Here is a 15,554-nt window from a genome sequence, read left to right on the forward strand (position 1 = left end):
ATGTACTGCGTTACTGCAGAATGTACTGCGTTAATCCAGAACATCCGTTACCTCGTGCTGTGTTACAGTAAACGGTGAGTCCAGGACGTGCTGGATGAACGTCCAACATTCAGGATGAATATTAAATCTACTGCGTTTGAACTCAGACACGCGACTCTGCTGCTTGTTTGTGTTCAGCCTCAGATGTTTATTTATTTTGCTTCTATCTTTAGTATGTTTACTTCTTGTGTGTTTTTATTCTTATTTTTTCTGGATCAGGAGCTGAACTCGTCTCGCTGAGCTGAGTTAAACTCTGTGTGTCGTCCTGTGAATAAAGGTGTGAAGTCCTGAATGTTGTTGTGTTTCAGGAGGAAGCTGGTTCCTCTGAGCAGGAAGGTGGAGAGCAGAGAGAAGAGGAAAGAGGTGAGCTCAGCCCAACAACAAACACTGAGGAAAGGTCTGGATCAGGGCTGTTAGTTATTACTGACGTCAGAAGGTCGTGATGTCAGTAAACGCACCAGAGACCAGCTGCAGTACCTGGTTGTTCCAGCAGGTGGAGCCTCTTCCTGTTTAATCCTGTAGGAGGTTGATGCCTGTAGTAGGACACCAGCACAGACCTGAGAGGCTGATTGAGATGAGACATGGCGTGATGATGTCATCGCGTGTTGATAGATGTTATTGTTAATTGACCTCTGCTGCTAACCTGACCTGACTGGTTCCTTCCTGTTTCGTAGGAGAAAGCTCTGATCGCCGCTCAGCTGGACAACGCCATCGAGAAGGAGCTGCTGGAGCGTCTCAAACAGGGAACGGTAGGACAGCAGCTACATCTACATCTACAGCTACAGCAGCTACACTAGCAGCTGTGTTAGCAGCTACATCTACATCTACTACAGCTACATCTGCAGCTACATTAGCAGCTACATTAGCAGCTACACTAGCAGCTACATTAGCAGCTACATTAGCAGCTACACCAGCAGCTACAGCTACAGGTCCAGCAGGCTTCACTATCTTCATGTGCTGATGTGCTTTCAGTACGGAGACATCTACAACTTCCCGGTCCACGCCTTCGACAGAGCTCTGGAGCAGCAGGACGAAGAGTCGGAGTCTGAGGAGGAGGAGGAGGAGGAAGAGGAGGACGACGAGGTGAGGAAGGCAGCTTTAGCCACACAGATAGAGGCACAGACAGGAAGGAGCTTTATTCTGAAAAACTGTCGTCTGTGTGCAGGACGTGGGAAGGAGAGAGTTTGTAGCTGAAGAGGAGGTGGAGGAGAGCGACCTGAGCGACTTCGAGGTAACAGCAGCTGGTTTATTATGTAGACAAACGATGTGTGACCAGAGCTCCGGCCGCCTTCAGATCAGCTGATGGCTTCCTGACCATCAGAACAGCTTCTAACCAGCGTCTGTGTTTCCTCTCAGGACATGAACAAGCTGAAGACGAGCAGCGACGAGGAGGAGCAGGACGAGTCCAGCGAGGAGGAGGATGAGGAGGAGATGGAGGTCCAGACGAAGGCCTCCAGGTCCAAAGGAAAGTCTCCGGCCAACGGCTCGGCGGCGAGGAAGAAGCGAGCGTACGTGGAGATCGAGTACGAGACGGAGCCGGCCGCCAAGAGCCGAGCCACGTCGTGACCGTGGCCGTCAATCAAACCTGGGACTGCTGAGGACACGCCCCCTCTGTTGCCACGGCAACGAGCCGGGCGTTTGTCCGTCACTCCGTTTTGTCCGTAAAAAAGTAAAAGTTTTTTTCACGTGAGCCGGTTTCGCTCACCTGGACGTCTCCACATCACCTTCATCAGTCACCAGCCGACTGATTATTACGCAGCTTGTTTCCAATAAATGAATAAATACATCAGTTTAGTCGTCAGACGGTCACGACGTCGTAGAGTCGAGCTGTCGGGGGTTTGACAACCGATTCTTAAGCCACATGCAAAGCGTCTCGACAAGAGGCTGAAGAAACCAGCGACTGGTCCGGTTTGTTGAGTCCAGCAGTCGTACGTTCAGCCGCTCTCTGAAACACAGAAGTCCTCCACAAACAGACGTCTGTGCTTCACAGGAAGTCGAACTCACCTGGAAGCAGCTTCCTGTCGGACGACCTCAAGTGACCTCAAGCTCAAACAACACTTGTTTTTTTTTCTGCTCTGTTGAAAACACGACTTTTACACACAGTCATGAATGAACACGTTTGAATCTGTTTAACTCTGTAAATGTTTTTGTTTTCAAAATAAAAGTTATGAATAAGAGAAACTTCTACAAAGTTCTTTATTTCATTTTCTCTTTAAACGGTTACGTTAACCGACTGAAAACTGTTTCAGCAACAGCTAACAAAAATATAAACCGGGGGTGTCCAGTCCTGGTCCTGGAGGGCCACAGTCCTGCATGTTCTAGATGTTTCCCTCTTCCAACACACCTGATTCAAATGATCAGGATGGTTACCAGGCTTCTGCAGAGCTTGATGATATCCTGATCATTTGAATCAGGTGTGTTGGAAGAGGGACACATCTAGAACATGCAGGACTGTGGCCCTCCAGGACCAGGACTGGTTCCCCTGGGCTAATGGACATAGAAGTCTCAGATGTTTGAGTTCAGCTCATGAAACATGGGAGCAAAAACATCTAGATTTCTGTTCGGTGTAGATCCGCTGGTTAGAAACTGTTCACGTCATGAACTAAAACAAAACTCCAGAAACGCCGTCCTCTACAGGCAGAGAGGGGAACTACAGGAACTCCTGCAGACAAAGGAGACGCTCAGTCCTGGTAGTATATACAGTATATATACTTTATTTACAAACAACTGAGTCCCCGCGGTCGAACAGTTTGAAGTACAGCTGAAGAAAATCCTGACAGATTAGGGATATAAATAGTCAACGAATCAGAAGCAGCGTCTTTGTTACTTCAGCAGACAGAAAATCAACAGACATCACAGAGAAAAGGAATAAGATGTAGAGAGCAGGTCACAGGGCGGATCAGACCAGAGGTTGGTCTTCCATCGCTTCCATTTGTGATGTTTGAGTTGTTGACCATCAAAGTTAATCATTTAAAACGGCATCTCTGCTGCTGACATGATGAACCATGAGGACCTTTATTGTTATAAGTGTTCTTGTGTTATCCTTCCAGATTATAGCTGATTTAGAAAATGTATTTGTGAACAAAATCAGGAAGCAGATCTTTAAACTGAACTCTTTGTGTATTTTCTGATGCTGCAACAGCGCCACCTGCTGGCAGCACCATCTCTTCTGTTTAATTCTGACATATTTTAGTAAACGACATGCTTGTGATGCCCTTTGGCGAGGGACGCTTAAGGCGACGGTCCCAACACAGCTTCAGCGACTCCTCGTTGACTTCTTCGACTCTTTGGTCCCTGCAGATGTCTAAAACATACGAAACTTGACGAGGAAATTATTTCTTCTCTCATCAAAAAAACAAAAAACAAAAAAAGAGGCTTTTTCCTGCGAACGCTTAAAAAACAACCAGGAAGTGTCGTTTTACAGTGAGGAGGGGCTTCATTCATGAATCGAGCGGATAAAGAAGGTCGCCGTCCACCAATCAAAGGACAGCGAGTAGTCACATGATCCCTCCCTCCCCCATTGGTCCAGATCTCCTCCATTAGCAGCACTGGCTCTGGAATCCTTAACACTGAAGCTCGGTCTGGATAGGTGCACATGGACCAGAACCGGAACCGAGGACATGAAGCGAGCGAGGCGGGGAGACGACCGGAACCCAGAGCGGTCGCCCTTTAAACCCACCAGTACGGAGTCCCAGAGGTGACAAACGGCGCTAATGAGTTAAAATTAAATCAAACTGTGGTTCAGTGTCATGGAGCAAACAATCAGTGGACAAAAGAAAACAGTCAAAATTATTGTTTTTGTATAAAATTTAAAACTGTGACTTGTTATAAAATAGATAAAACATCTCTCAACTAATCATGAAATTTAAAATACAAATAAGTCACAATTATGTCAGAAAAACCAACTAACTGTGACCAATTAAGTCGTGTTTTATATAAAACCAGTTGTTCAGTCAAATACAACCGGACATGATCGCGTTCTTTCCCTTCAGACGAGTTTATCGCTTATTTACTGCAGACTAAAATACAAACGATGGATTTGAAATAGGGGAATAAAAAAAGAGATTAGTTTCTAACCAGAACAACTTACAATAGAGAAACAAAAATAAAATAAAAATGATGGTAAGTTAGGTGGAAAAAAACTGTGTAAGAATTTTAAGAACAAATTTGTGAATAAATGTAAATTTGAGCTTAAAACATAGAAACTGTGATTGAGGCTGAACATTAGTAATTTCATTATTTGGCTATTTTACGTTTTCTAAACTGAGCAACAGTTCATCCAATTTTCTGAAAAAAAAAAAACAAACAACCAAAGTCTAACTTATGCATACAAGTGGTTTAATGTACAAACGTAAATGAACTCATTGCAGATAATTACAAAACAATGTCACTAACAGAAGACATCTGTCACTTCAGGGACTCCGTACAAGAGGAAACACGTCTTAGGTTTTTGTTTTTTTTTTTAAAATCTCGCTGCTATTTAAGTCATTCACGTTATATCTGACTGGAATTAAAATGAGCACACAATCATTTCAGGCTAAAGCTGCGATAATCAATTTAAAAGTCCGTCGGCTTGTTCCGTTTTGACTCGGTTCTAGCGAACGTTGACTCGTGCGGCTTTAAAATATTTCAAAATAAAAGTTTAGCGAGCTACATGATGGGGGTTTGGAAGCTGGTTAGACTGCTAGCGTCCCGCCAAGTTAGCGCCAGAATCCCGCTCTAAACACCGTGAACTAGCTAACATCGAGTCTTTAGTGGACGACTGAGGGTTCGAGGAGACTTTAAAGCACTTCAGGATGTCAAGGCTCGGCAATGTGAGTTGATCCAGGTGCATTTGAAGGCATCGTTTTTCATTTTTCCTTCAGATATTAATGGTAGAATTTTGCCGAACACAACGTCTCCCGACTTCTGTCGAGCTGACGCCACAGAGACCAACGCCGTCAAATAAAGTGTAATTGTGGTGTAACATTCAAAAGAAAGCCAAACACACAAAACAAAAACAGGCAGCAATAAATTAAAAGAGATCTTTTTACTTCCACTTGTGCCATTTTCCTTCCCTTCATTTAACCAGGAGGGAAGCGAAACCAAATGGCCACAAGGGGGAGCTGTGATGTCAAAAACAGCACGTACGTATATTTGGTTAAAAACATCGACAATAACAAGAAAGAAATAAAAGGAATTTAATAAAAATCTAACCTGAACTTGGGATCCACTGAGGGATCGGCCTCGTGGTTCAGGTAAGTCATTTTGTCTTCTTCATCAATCAGCTGCTTCGTCGCTCCAAGAGCAATCAATATTCAACGTTGCCTTAAACGAAGGTAAAAGGTTTTAGATTTCAAATAAAGGCAAAGTGTGGAGATGCACAGATGGCGGTTTTGGTTACTGGGTTGGTTGATCAAGAGTCCAGTAAACCTGAGTAAGACCGGGTCCACAAACATTCAGCAGAATTTCTCAGAGCGGTCTCACTGTCCTGGTACTTGTGTTAATGCATGTGGCTGTCGGATAGAGTCTCCACAGGTCTGTTTTGGGTGAGGTCCCACATTCTGAAAGACCTTGAAAACGTTTGACTGTGGATCTATGTGGACTGAGATCACAGCTCTTTTTTGTCACCATTTCAGGGGAACTCCAGTGACTTGGATGTGGTTGGATGGAACGTCACTGGACTGTTTGAAGGTTTTAGAACTGTGCTTCTACTTTTAACACACAACACTAACAAATGTCTGGAGGCTACAGTTTTTGTAAAACATCAAGATCATGTCTTCTGCTCGACCCAGCCTGCCCGGTGAACTCCCTGCTTTTCAGACTCCACGGCTTCAGTATGCAACACAAGCATTGGACTTCATTGGACAGTTTAAAACCTTCTGTCAAACAAAAACATTCTTATCTGCATCACGGCCTGAAGCACAATGAAGCACATCTGCGGACATATCAAAAAGCACCACCTGTTGTGCGGCTTCATTTTTGCACGACAGCACAAAACGATGACGAATTCAACACAATCTTTAGCTGGACATTATCATTGTGAACTGCCGGATGTGTTCCTTTGCACAGATGCTGAACAAAGCCTGGGCGTCCATATTGTCGTGTCGGACCGCAATGACCAAAACTTTAACGAACGCATTTGGTGGTTGGAAAAATACTATGGAATCAACAAGTGTTAACCCCGGAAAGTGCTATCCCCAAAGAGGGACTTTTGCAGACTTTGGAAAGCTCCTCCTGAAGTACAGTCAACAACACACTAGTGGTGCTAAGTATAATGGGTAACCTGCTCTTGTGTAAAATCAGTGGAGTACCCCTTTAAACTGCATTTGTGGTGACTGGGCTATGAGGACATTTTCTACTCAGGTGTAAATACAGTTATCTGACCACAAAAACAACAGTCCACATCAACAGCTAGAGTGTAAATGCATTTTCTGAGCCACATCATCAATATGGTGCAAACAGAACTGGTCTACAGTCCACACAGAGCTTAAAGACAGTTTGTTTCATCAAAGACTGCCATCTGGAAACGTGGAGAAGTTTGTTGGAACAAATGCTTTCTGTGAAGAAGGAATCCAAGATGCCAGGCCAAAAGTCCCTGATGTCGGCTGAAGGTAGTCTCAGGTGATCTAGGTCAAGCCTAGGATCTGGATGCGTTCGCTGGGATTTTACATCTCAACTACCCTCAGTGGGTTTGGACCAACGGTGCAGCGGACTTGGAAGAGATGGGAATCCCAAGGGTAGCCCAGTCTTGGAGAAAAGGGGTGTTCAGGCTTTGGAGATCAGAATGATTTCCCAAAGATTGCAGTGAAACCCATATTTGGGCCGTAAATAAGTCCCTATTTGAATCTTGCTTCTTGAAATATTAATGCTCCCAAAGTCTTGCTTGAGTTGGGCCAAAATAACTCTTGATGTGGGAGGGTAGTCCAGTCTTGGAGTAAGGGTCTGTCTAGGATTCTAAGGTTACAATGAGTTGCCAAAGGTTAAGACAAGTATGGCTGGATGTGGGCTGAGGGCAGGGGTTGCCCAGCCCAGATTTGGGCTGTAAACTAGTCCTGATTTCAGTCTTGTCTTTTGCAATTTGTGTATTGAGGGAAGATGTGGAGAAGACAAGTTTGTCTGGATGTGGGTTCAGGGCAGGGTGGTCCACATTGTAGTGAAACCTAGATTTGGGCTGTAATTAAGTACCAATTTGAGTCCTCCCCTTTAAGACTTGGAGGTTAAGGATAGCCCTAAAGTCTTGCTTGAGTTGGGCCAAAAGAACTCTCGATGTGGGAGGGTAGTCCAGTATTGGAGAAAAGAGGCTATCTGGGTTTCTGAAATTACAATAGTTTGCTAAAGATTGGGGCAACTGTGTCTGGATGTGGGCCAAAGGCAATGGGTAGTATAGCTTTAGTGCTTTGCCTAGTTTGATTCCTGGCCCTTGAAACTTGAAAGTCAAGGATAGTCCCAAAGTCTTCATTGAAATTGGCCAACAGAACTCTGGACATAAAGACGAGGTTGGGAGGGTAGTCCAGTCTTTGGGATAGGGATTTTCTGGGCTTCTGAGGTTCGAATGACTTGCCAAAGACTGGGACAAATGTGTCTGGATGTGGCTGTTGACAGTGGTCCTAAAGTCTTGCTTGTATTCGGCCTAGAGAACCCCAGACATGGAAGAGACAAGGTTGGAAGGGTAGTCCATTTTCAGGTAATAGGGCTGCCCAGGCTTTTGTGATAGCAGATTTGCCAAAGATTGGTATGAGCAGGGCTGAGTGCATTGATTGTGGATAAAAGCCAGATCTGGGCTGTATTTGGGGCCTATTTTTTTTCCAGACTTGGATGCTGATGGTAGTCGCAAAGTCTGGCTTGAGTTGGGCCAAGAGAACTCTAGACGTGGAGGAGGATAATCCAGTCTTGAGTAAAAGGGCTGCCAAGGCTTGTGAGGTTAGACTTATTTGCTAAAGACTGGGACAAGCATGTCTGGAAGTCTGGATAGGCGTGGGTTTCTGATTGAGCCCCAGCTGGTTAATGTTTGGTTGGGTGGAAGATGGTTGACTATTGTTTTGGGTGCTGAACTGAACAGGTGGATGGACTGTGCCAGTGCTGTTAAATGTCATCCAGCTCTGATGTTTCTGGTAGAGGGGGTCTCTGTGTCCGTCCGTTGATCCATTTGATGGGTCTGTAGTTTCTGTCTGTGGTTAACAGCTGCAGCCCTCTTTAGCCGGCTGGCTGTCGGCGTTGAGGCGGCCTCCCTGCGGTGCCGATGGTTTGTGTTGGACTCCCGACTCTGCGGCGTTCAGGTCCAGACTGCCATCTTGGATGTTCTGGTAGATCCTCTTCGCTGCTTCCAGGAAGGCCTCCTCGACGTTCTCCCCTCTGAAGGAGAAACGGACGGAGGTCAGAGAACCAAAATGATGTGCACATAGACTCACTGGTAAGGAGGTGAAGTTCCTTCATATTGCACCGTTCACAGCACGAAGTCACAAAGTGCTGAACAAAGAAAACCAACATCAGTCCATGAAACCACAACGAGAGAAAACAGGAAACGAGCAGCAGTAGATCCAGAGATGGATAAATAGTTGTACTGAAAGTATTAAGAGCATAAAGATGAAAAACCAGATCATAGTAGGTGGCACAAACAAATAAAAGCATCAACTGAGACATTCTGTGTCTCTGACATTTCTTTTTATTATTTATGTGTGTCGGTCTGACATAAAGGGAAAGGCGCTTCAGAAGGACTATCAGCCGATACTATAGAATATTTTATATCAGTGGCTTTATTATTCTTAATTGTTTTTTGGCAAGTTATTTTAGTAACTAAAACCCAACATCTCCAGTGCTTCTTCAAGTATTTAGGCATTAGAAATGTTGCAGCTAAAGTAAAACATATCTTAAGGAGACTTTAATGTGCTAGCATGTTAGCTCGCTGGTTCGCTAGCTGTGAGTCATTGCCAAAACCCTAAAAGCACACAATGCATTTAATTGTGTCCCTTTATTCAGATTCAGTCTTCTTTGCGCTGACTGATGACGGGTTTGTACTCACGTTTTGGCGCTGGCCTCCAGAAACAGCAAACCTGACCAACAACAAAGCAGACAGTCAGTCAGTCAGCGTCCCGTTTTCTGCTGCTTCTTTCACATTTGAATGCTTCGCTGCTCATGCAAACGTCTCACCGTTCTCATCGGCGAACTGTTTGGCCTCCTCGTACGTCACGTCTCTCTGGGCCTCCAGGTCGGCTTTGTTTCCGATCAGAATAATCACCTGCGACACACGACACGTGCACAAAGACTCAGCAGGAGGACTTCATCAAGATCATTAAAATAGAAATGGCTTCACGGAGCAACAGCAGCGGCTAACGCTGCAGGAACACAAGGAGAAAAATGTGCCTAAAATGTGCAAAATTATCCGCAAACACACAAACAAACAAACAACAACAAAAGTATTTAATGTCCAAAAAAGCCAGTTAGGTCACAGTAAACCCAACTACACAGAAGATATCCAGGAATTTCTTCCTCAAAATGCAGGAAGATGAGCTTTAATTTAGCATTTAACATATAAAGCCAATCAGAATCAGGGTTTAGGTTAGCTTAAACCCTAAAGCTAAAGCTACAGAATTTACTAAAGAAAACAGCTGGTTGTGCTTAAAGATGTCATCCTGACCAAGGCTAAAAAACAAAATAGAAATGAATCCTGAGGCAACAATTCTTTGAGTTACAAGTTTTCTGAAATGTTATGTTTAAATATGCAAATGAGTCGTGAAATAAGAAATTTGAACACTGAATAAATGTATCTTTAAAAAGTCTTGTTTCATTTTGTTGTCAAAGGTGTTTATAGATTATTTGTAACACTCAATAAATCACAAAATACTGTCGACAGACTTTGCCACATTTTATAAGTAAAACGTTCAATAAATCAGACTGTGGACGACGCATGAATAAAAGCCCTTTATTAGTATTATATAGCAGTGCAGACAGGATCAGAGTAGGAAAACTATCATCTGTGAAAACAGCCTTTAAAGATGTGGAGAATAAATAGAATCTATAGCAGCAGGTAGACAACATAGAGCATACTGGTGGAATAAACCACCGAAACCATAACTGTCCATTTAGAAAGTGTTACTGTGGCAGAATAAACCTGAAGCTCTTGGACAGACGGCGGCAGCGTTACTCACCGTGTTGGGGTTCGTCAGGTTCCTGGCGTCCGTCAACCAGCTGCTCAGGTGATTGTAGGTGCTTCTCCTGAACACACAGAGCAAAGAGTTATTGGAGGTCAGGTGACCAAAAGCATCCTGGATGTAGATCTCTGAAGCAGTTTGATGAGTACAGTCAGGACTGGATAATCGACCCTTAACAATCCTAAACCTGCTATCCGACAGGTTTGTAGGAAAAACAAACAGAACCCATAAAAACAGCCTGAACATAGCGACAGCCTTGGATTGTGACTCCGACATGACATTTAATGTCACCAATCAGGATGACGGCGTATTATCTGACTGAACAATCCCACAGATTGGCTACGTTCACACTGCAGGACTTGATGCTCAATGAGGATTTCTTTGTGACTTCCTTCACGTTTCCACTTCAATGCGACTTGTATGTGATCTGCTGTGTGAACTTCATACGAGCCAAAAGTGTCCCGCATGCGCAGAAGAGGACACGACGACGTCACACGCAGCGAGCGTGCTCAGTGTTTGTGGAAGTAAACATGGATGGTAACGGTGGAGCGTATCTGCCACTCCCCCGCCGCCACCGATGGAGGAAACAGAAGTGTGAGCGCTAACTAAACTAGCATCAGCAGCCAAGTACTGCCTGTGTGTTCTGGACACTTCCACCCCGTCAGAGCGCTGCCCCGGGGTGGAAGTGGCCCCCAACCGCACCCAATGTTCTGATATTCATCATTAACTGGGCCTGAACATCCAGAGACCATAAAGTTCTATTGGGACCAGAACTACTAGTTATTATAACAACTATGAACAATAATGAACAACTAATGAGCCTTCCAGCATCAAGCCCTCCTCGTATCTGGACCTCCGTCTGGACAATCCGACAGCCTTGATATCCGACATAGAAGAAGGTTTTACATTTAGTGTTGGATCATCGAGTCATGACTGTACTTCTGTTTCAGGAGGATGATTTCTGTGTTTGTTTTCAGTCAGACTGAAGATAAAACCCGACTCATGGACGTGTCGGTCTGTTTGTGGAGCTGCTGGAGCTGTTTGTGTCTTTGTTTCCCTGAATCTCTCCAAGCTGAGGAGCACATTTTAGTCCTGAGTCACTGACGATTTATGATTATTTATTAAAAATAAAACCATTCTGGACAAGTTTCAAGTCTTTCTAAACCAACTTTGAATCACTGTGGACACATTTCAAGCTCCTCCCACCCCACCTGTCCCCTACCTGGTGATGTCGTAGACCATGAGGGCCCCGGCGGCCCCTCTGTAGTACGACCTGGTGACGGCCCTGAACCTCTCCTGACCGGCCGTGTCCCAGATCTGCAGCTTCACCTTCTGGCCGTGGACCTCCATGATCCTCGTCCCAAACTCCACCCCGATGGTGTGAGGGCAGTCGGCCATGACTGCACACAGGAAACAGGAAACACAGGTCAGCTGGTCAACCCAACAGCAGCTGGATCGCTGTGTGCAGACCAGAGGTGCGTTACGAAACAACGCCGCTAGCGAATCACATTCAGGACGTCTGCTGTCAGCGCCGTGGTGACACTAAAGCCAGCGTCCTCCCCGTGTGACGGTCGGCTCTAATGGAGTCACATGTGTTGGTGCTGCTCACATGTTTTACATCTGGCACAGTCGATAACGTATGAAAGCTCTGCTACGAGACATTTCACCCAAATCCTTCAGAAGAACAAGAACCGATCAGTCGAGTTCAGACGTCTAACACATGGAACACACATAGAACATCAAACCTTTAATGTTAGAAAATAAAACACACGCTACAGGAAGGAAACGTGAACTGAACGAGTAAATAAAGCGTGAAACCCAGCGCCAGGCTTCACAGGCCCGCTTCGGTTTGTTCTGGTTTTAATCACCAAAGTAATTCATCAGCCGAAAACCAGGAACACAGAACGAATCCTCAGATGTTCTGATCATCTTTAAACGGATCTAACGTGTGAATCAGGACTCAGCAGACAGAAGCCTTACGCTGTGGCGTTTCATCCACATCGCTTCATTTTACATCTCAGTTACATTTTGGCCAAAAATAAAGCAAAAAGGTTTCGTTTTTTAAATAAATAAAATCTGAGCCTCTGTGCTCGACCAGGGGATCAGTCACGACTCGGCTTTGAGCGACGTGTGACAAACAACCAGAAGCTCTGCAGGAGGCGTTCACAGAGAAGAACTGATAATTAAAGAGTAAGTAACAGGCGCTCATTGAAATGATTACAGTGAACTATTTTCCCCCTTTTTGTACAACTTGTGTTGTTCTGAGTCCTGCTGACAGAAGACGTCTCTGAGTTCTTTGTGTTCTGGTTCCTCAGGACTTTAGTGAAACCTGAACCTCAGTGAAGGACCACGAGAGGAAAACGGCCATAAAACTGTTTGCTTCAGACTAAAGTTAACGATAAACCCAGCTGCAGCTTGTTGCAGACTCAGGCGGCCATTTTGTCTGTTTTCTCAAAAAAAAAAAAAACAACAACGTCCTGAAAAGTTACAACAACAAATCCTCACACTGGTGGAAGTGGACACAGCAAATATCTGGTGGATCAAACGGCACCGATCGGTTTTCTGTTGAGGTTCTAGAGCACTGGTAATGAGCTGGTATGAACCGGACCGCTCCCACAGCCATCAGCGTGTCCGGCTGTCCAACACGATCGGAGACTTTAACAACCTGCAACCTGAAACCAGAGAGAAGCGAAGGGAAGAGACTCACACTTTTTCTCTGTGAACTGATGCAGCAGACACGACTTCCCGACTCCCATGTCACCTGCAGAGGCAGAGAAACATCAGGAAGGAAGAGTTACAGCCAACCAGACTGAATGGGTTTGAATTCACCATGAACCAGTGTTTAGGGTCACATCACGGCTGTCAGGGAGCTCAGGCTCATGTGATCTCAAATCCTCACATTTATTTATTTTTTAGAATTTATTCATCATTACTTCCAGCAAGAAACAGAAAACAGATGATCAGGATCAGCTCTGCTTGTTTTACAGCGTCGGTCGGTTATTCTCCAGGCAAGCAAGCTAAAATATAAATAACATCAAAAGCGGCTGAATGTGCTTCCTCTTATATGCGTCTTTTGGAGTCGGCTCAGGAATTCAGGAAGAGCAGCAAACTTTTTAAAATCATTTTGCCTGTAAAATGTCAGAAACTGGTGAAAAACGTTCATCACGTCTTCCTGAAGGCCTGATGTGACGTCATGTCGCTTCAACAACCAAAAGAACCCGTTTTGTTTTTTAAAAGCACTTGATTTGTTGAAAAAAAGCAGCTGAATTTGCTTCTTCTCTTTTTTTCTTTTTTGCATTTTTGGAGTCGGCATCAAAAGTTCTGGATATTTTTTCTTTGAGTTAAAGAGCGTGGCGTCTGTAACTGGGACCACTTTGTTCCATCAGTGATCCTTATTCACCGTCTGAGCACCAAAACCTGTCACATAAAAACACCGACTATCAACCAGATGTCGTAAAAACTGAAAGAATCATCAACTCTGACGGTTCATTGGGGGGAAAAAACCCCCAAATCTAAGCTTAAAATGGTGGTTTTCCATCAAAAAATCAACTTATTCTACAGGCTTCCATTAAAAACGGGCCCAAAATAAACAAAAAAAAAAAAAGAGAAAAGGTTCTGAGGTCCTCAGACACACTGGAAAGCTACGAGTGACTCGGCTGTGAGCAGCAGTCACGTGACTAAATCTCAGAGAGCTTCCTGCCGACCTGCAGCTTGTGTTTAGTGAAGCTGTTGGACGGTAGATTCAGAGCGATGAAGGATGTGTCTGGACCAGGGATCTCCAGCTGCGGTCCTGGTGAGCTGCTGCCCTTAATGGATCTCCAACAGCTTGTTAGTGATCCAGTAGTCTGAGTAAAACCTGCAGGACAGTAGCTCAGGAGGACCGCAGCTGGAGATCCCTGGTCCAGAGTTGATGGAGAGCCGGCAGGTTTTCTAAGTATCGTTTCCAGCTGTAGACGAGTGGAGACAAGGTGCACAAGTGGACACAGACTTTTATAACTTATGTTAAATTCATGATCAGGTAGAACTTGTTTCCGTGTTTTATGATTTGTGTCACTGCTTCAGAAGTTCTCCTCCTTCATGTTCTGGTTCCTCAGAGCTGCAGGACTTTATGTTGAACCACAGTGAAGACAAATGGGACAGAATCAAAGAAGCTTTAGAAGGTTACACCTGCTTCCTACCGCTCTCCATTAACACCTGATCGATACAAGTGATCAATAATCAGTGCTGTTGACTACACTGTAGGGTGATAGATGGCTGTAGCTCCTTCATGTGACTGAGTGTGTTCAGCTCCTCCAGCCGCTCACCGATGATGATGTACTTGAAGATGTAGGAGTAGTTGTACGGAGCGCCTGTCATCCTGAACCTGTCCGGAACAAGAACACCACAATACGCTGCGTTTAGTTCACACAGTCCACACCCGTCCGACAGCCCCGACCGAGCCCGACCCGCATTAGCCCCCCGAACCACCCGGACACAAACCCTACAGAGAGCCGACACCCAGTCCGAGAGTCCGGACCGAGCCTGACCCGTTCTAACCTATTTTAAACAAGCCTTCAGGAACAAACAAAAGGAGGCAGCCGGCTAGGCTAGCCCGCAGCTAGGCTAAGCACCGAGCCCAGCGTCAGCTTCGAGCGTTAAACACCGTGACAGTCCTGCGGGCCACCAGCGGTCATCTCCCCCAGAAGTATTAAACTGAATCAGCTGACTTCCTCCTCCGAGAAAACCTCCGAATTCCTGCTGTGAGCCGAGCTCCGTAGCTAACCGGCTAACAGCTGCAGCTCTGTCTACGCCTTGCTAACAGCTAGCAGCTAACAGCAGGAGGCCACTTCTCATCAACAATAAACATCATGAAACAAACCCGACAGACAGAGAGTTTGATAAATGTCGTTCTTTTACCTTCGTCTGGGCGTCTATCCAACCTGTAAACCTGGTTAAGCTGCTGCTTAGTCGGATAGTTGTCTGTGTTAGCTGGTTAGCCTGCTGAGCCGTCAGGAAGCCTTTCCTACTCTTCCGCGACTCTTCCGCTCATGCGAGAAGACCGCTAGCATCGCGAGACTTAAAGCGTCCTACTGCCAGCCAGTGAACAAAACGCACTTCATCTGCACAATGATCGCGTTTGTGGCCTCTTAATATTTACATCTTTTTTTAAATGAAGGAAGCCGATTTGGTGATTAGTAGTTCCTGTTTTACATGTGCCTGTAAATGTACCGACAAATATCGCTGAGTTGCTTTTTTACCAAAGAAATCCTAAAAACGTGATGATTCTTAGGCAGGTTCTGCACTGATTTATTTTTCTTTATTTTCTACAGGTATTTAAGGATTTTTATTGGTTTTAAGAAGTCATATGAAAGTGTAATAACCCTTAATCTAACAAACACATGTTGG

The 15,554-nt window shown here is 45.0% G+C and overlaps 2 protein-coding genes across 3 annotated transcripts in view; one reads left to right on the forward strand and one right to left on the reverse strand.

The window, feature by feature from the left end:
* Positions 1-2,220, forward strand: part of mak16 (MAK16 homolog (S. cerevisiae)) — a 5,624-nt gene extending 3,404 nt beyond the window's left edge. For both annotated transcript variants that reach the window (XM_008303340.1, XM_008303339.1), the window contains 5 exons: positions 348-402; positions 714-788; positions 1,012-1,122; positions 1,205-1,270; positions 1,396-2,220. In XM_008303340.1, the coding sequence (XP_008301562.1) occupies positions 348-402; positions 714-788; positions 1,012-1,122; positions 1,205-1,270; positions 1,396-1,605 (517 nt within the window). In that variant the 3' untranslated portion in view covers positions 1,606-2,220. The remainder of the gene's footprint in view (positions 1-347; positions 403-713; positions 789-1,011; positions 1,123-1,204; positions 1,271-1,395) is intronic.
* A 510-nt stretch (positions 2,221-2,730) lies between these two features.
* LOC103373450 (ras-related protein Rab-14-like) lies at positions 2,731-15,192 on the reverse strand. Its single transcript, XM_008303341.1, has 8 exons — positions 15,066-15,192; positions 14,474-14,532; positions 12,877-12,930; positions 11,392-11,569; positions 10,167-10,233; positions 9,169-9,256; positions 9,041-9,071; positions 2,731-8,373 (listed from the first exon to the last, which is right to left on the reverse strand). Exons 2-8 carry the CDS (start codon positions 14,523-14,525, stop codon positions 8,196-8,198), a joined length of 648 nt encoding a protein of 215 aa, XP_008301563.1. The 5' UTR covers positions 14,526-14,532; positions 15,066-15,192; the 3' UTR covers positions 2,731-8,195.
* Positions 15,193-15,554: the final 362 nt, after the last annotated feature.

This window comes from Stegastes partitus, unplaced genomic scaffold (assembly GCF_000690725.1).
Source record: "Stegastes partitus isolate 25-593 unplaced genomic scaffold, Stegastes_partitus-1.0.2 Scaffold1984, whole genome shotgun sequence".
NCBI classification, from domain to species: Eukaryota; Metazoa; Chordata; class Actinopteri; family Pomacentridae; genus Stegastes; species Stegastes partitus.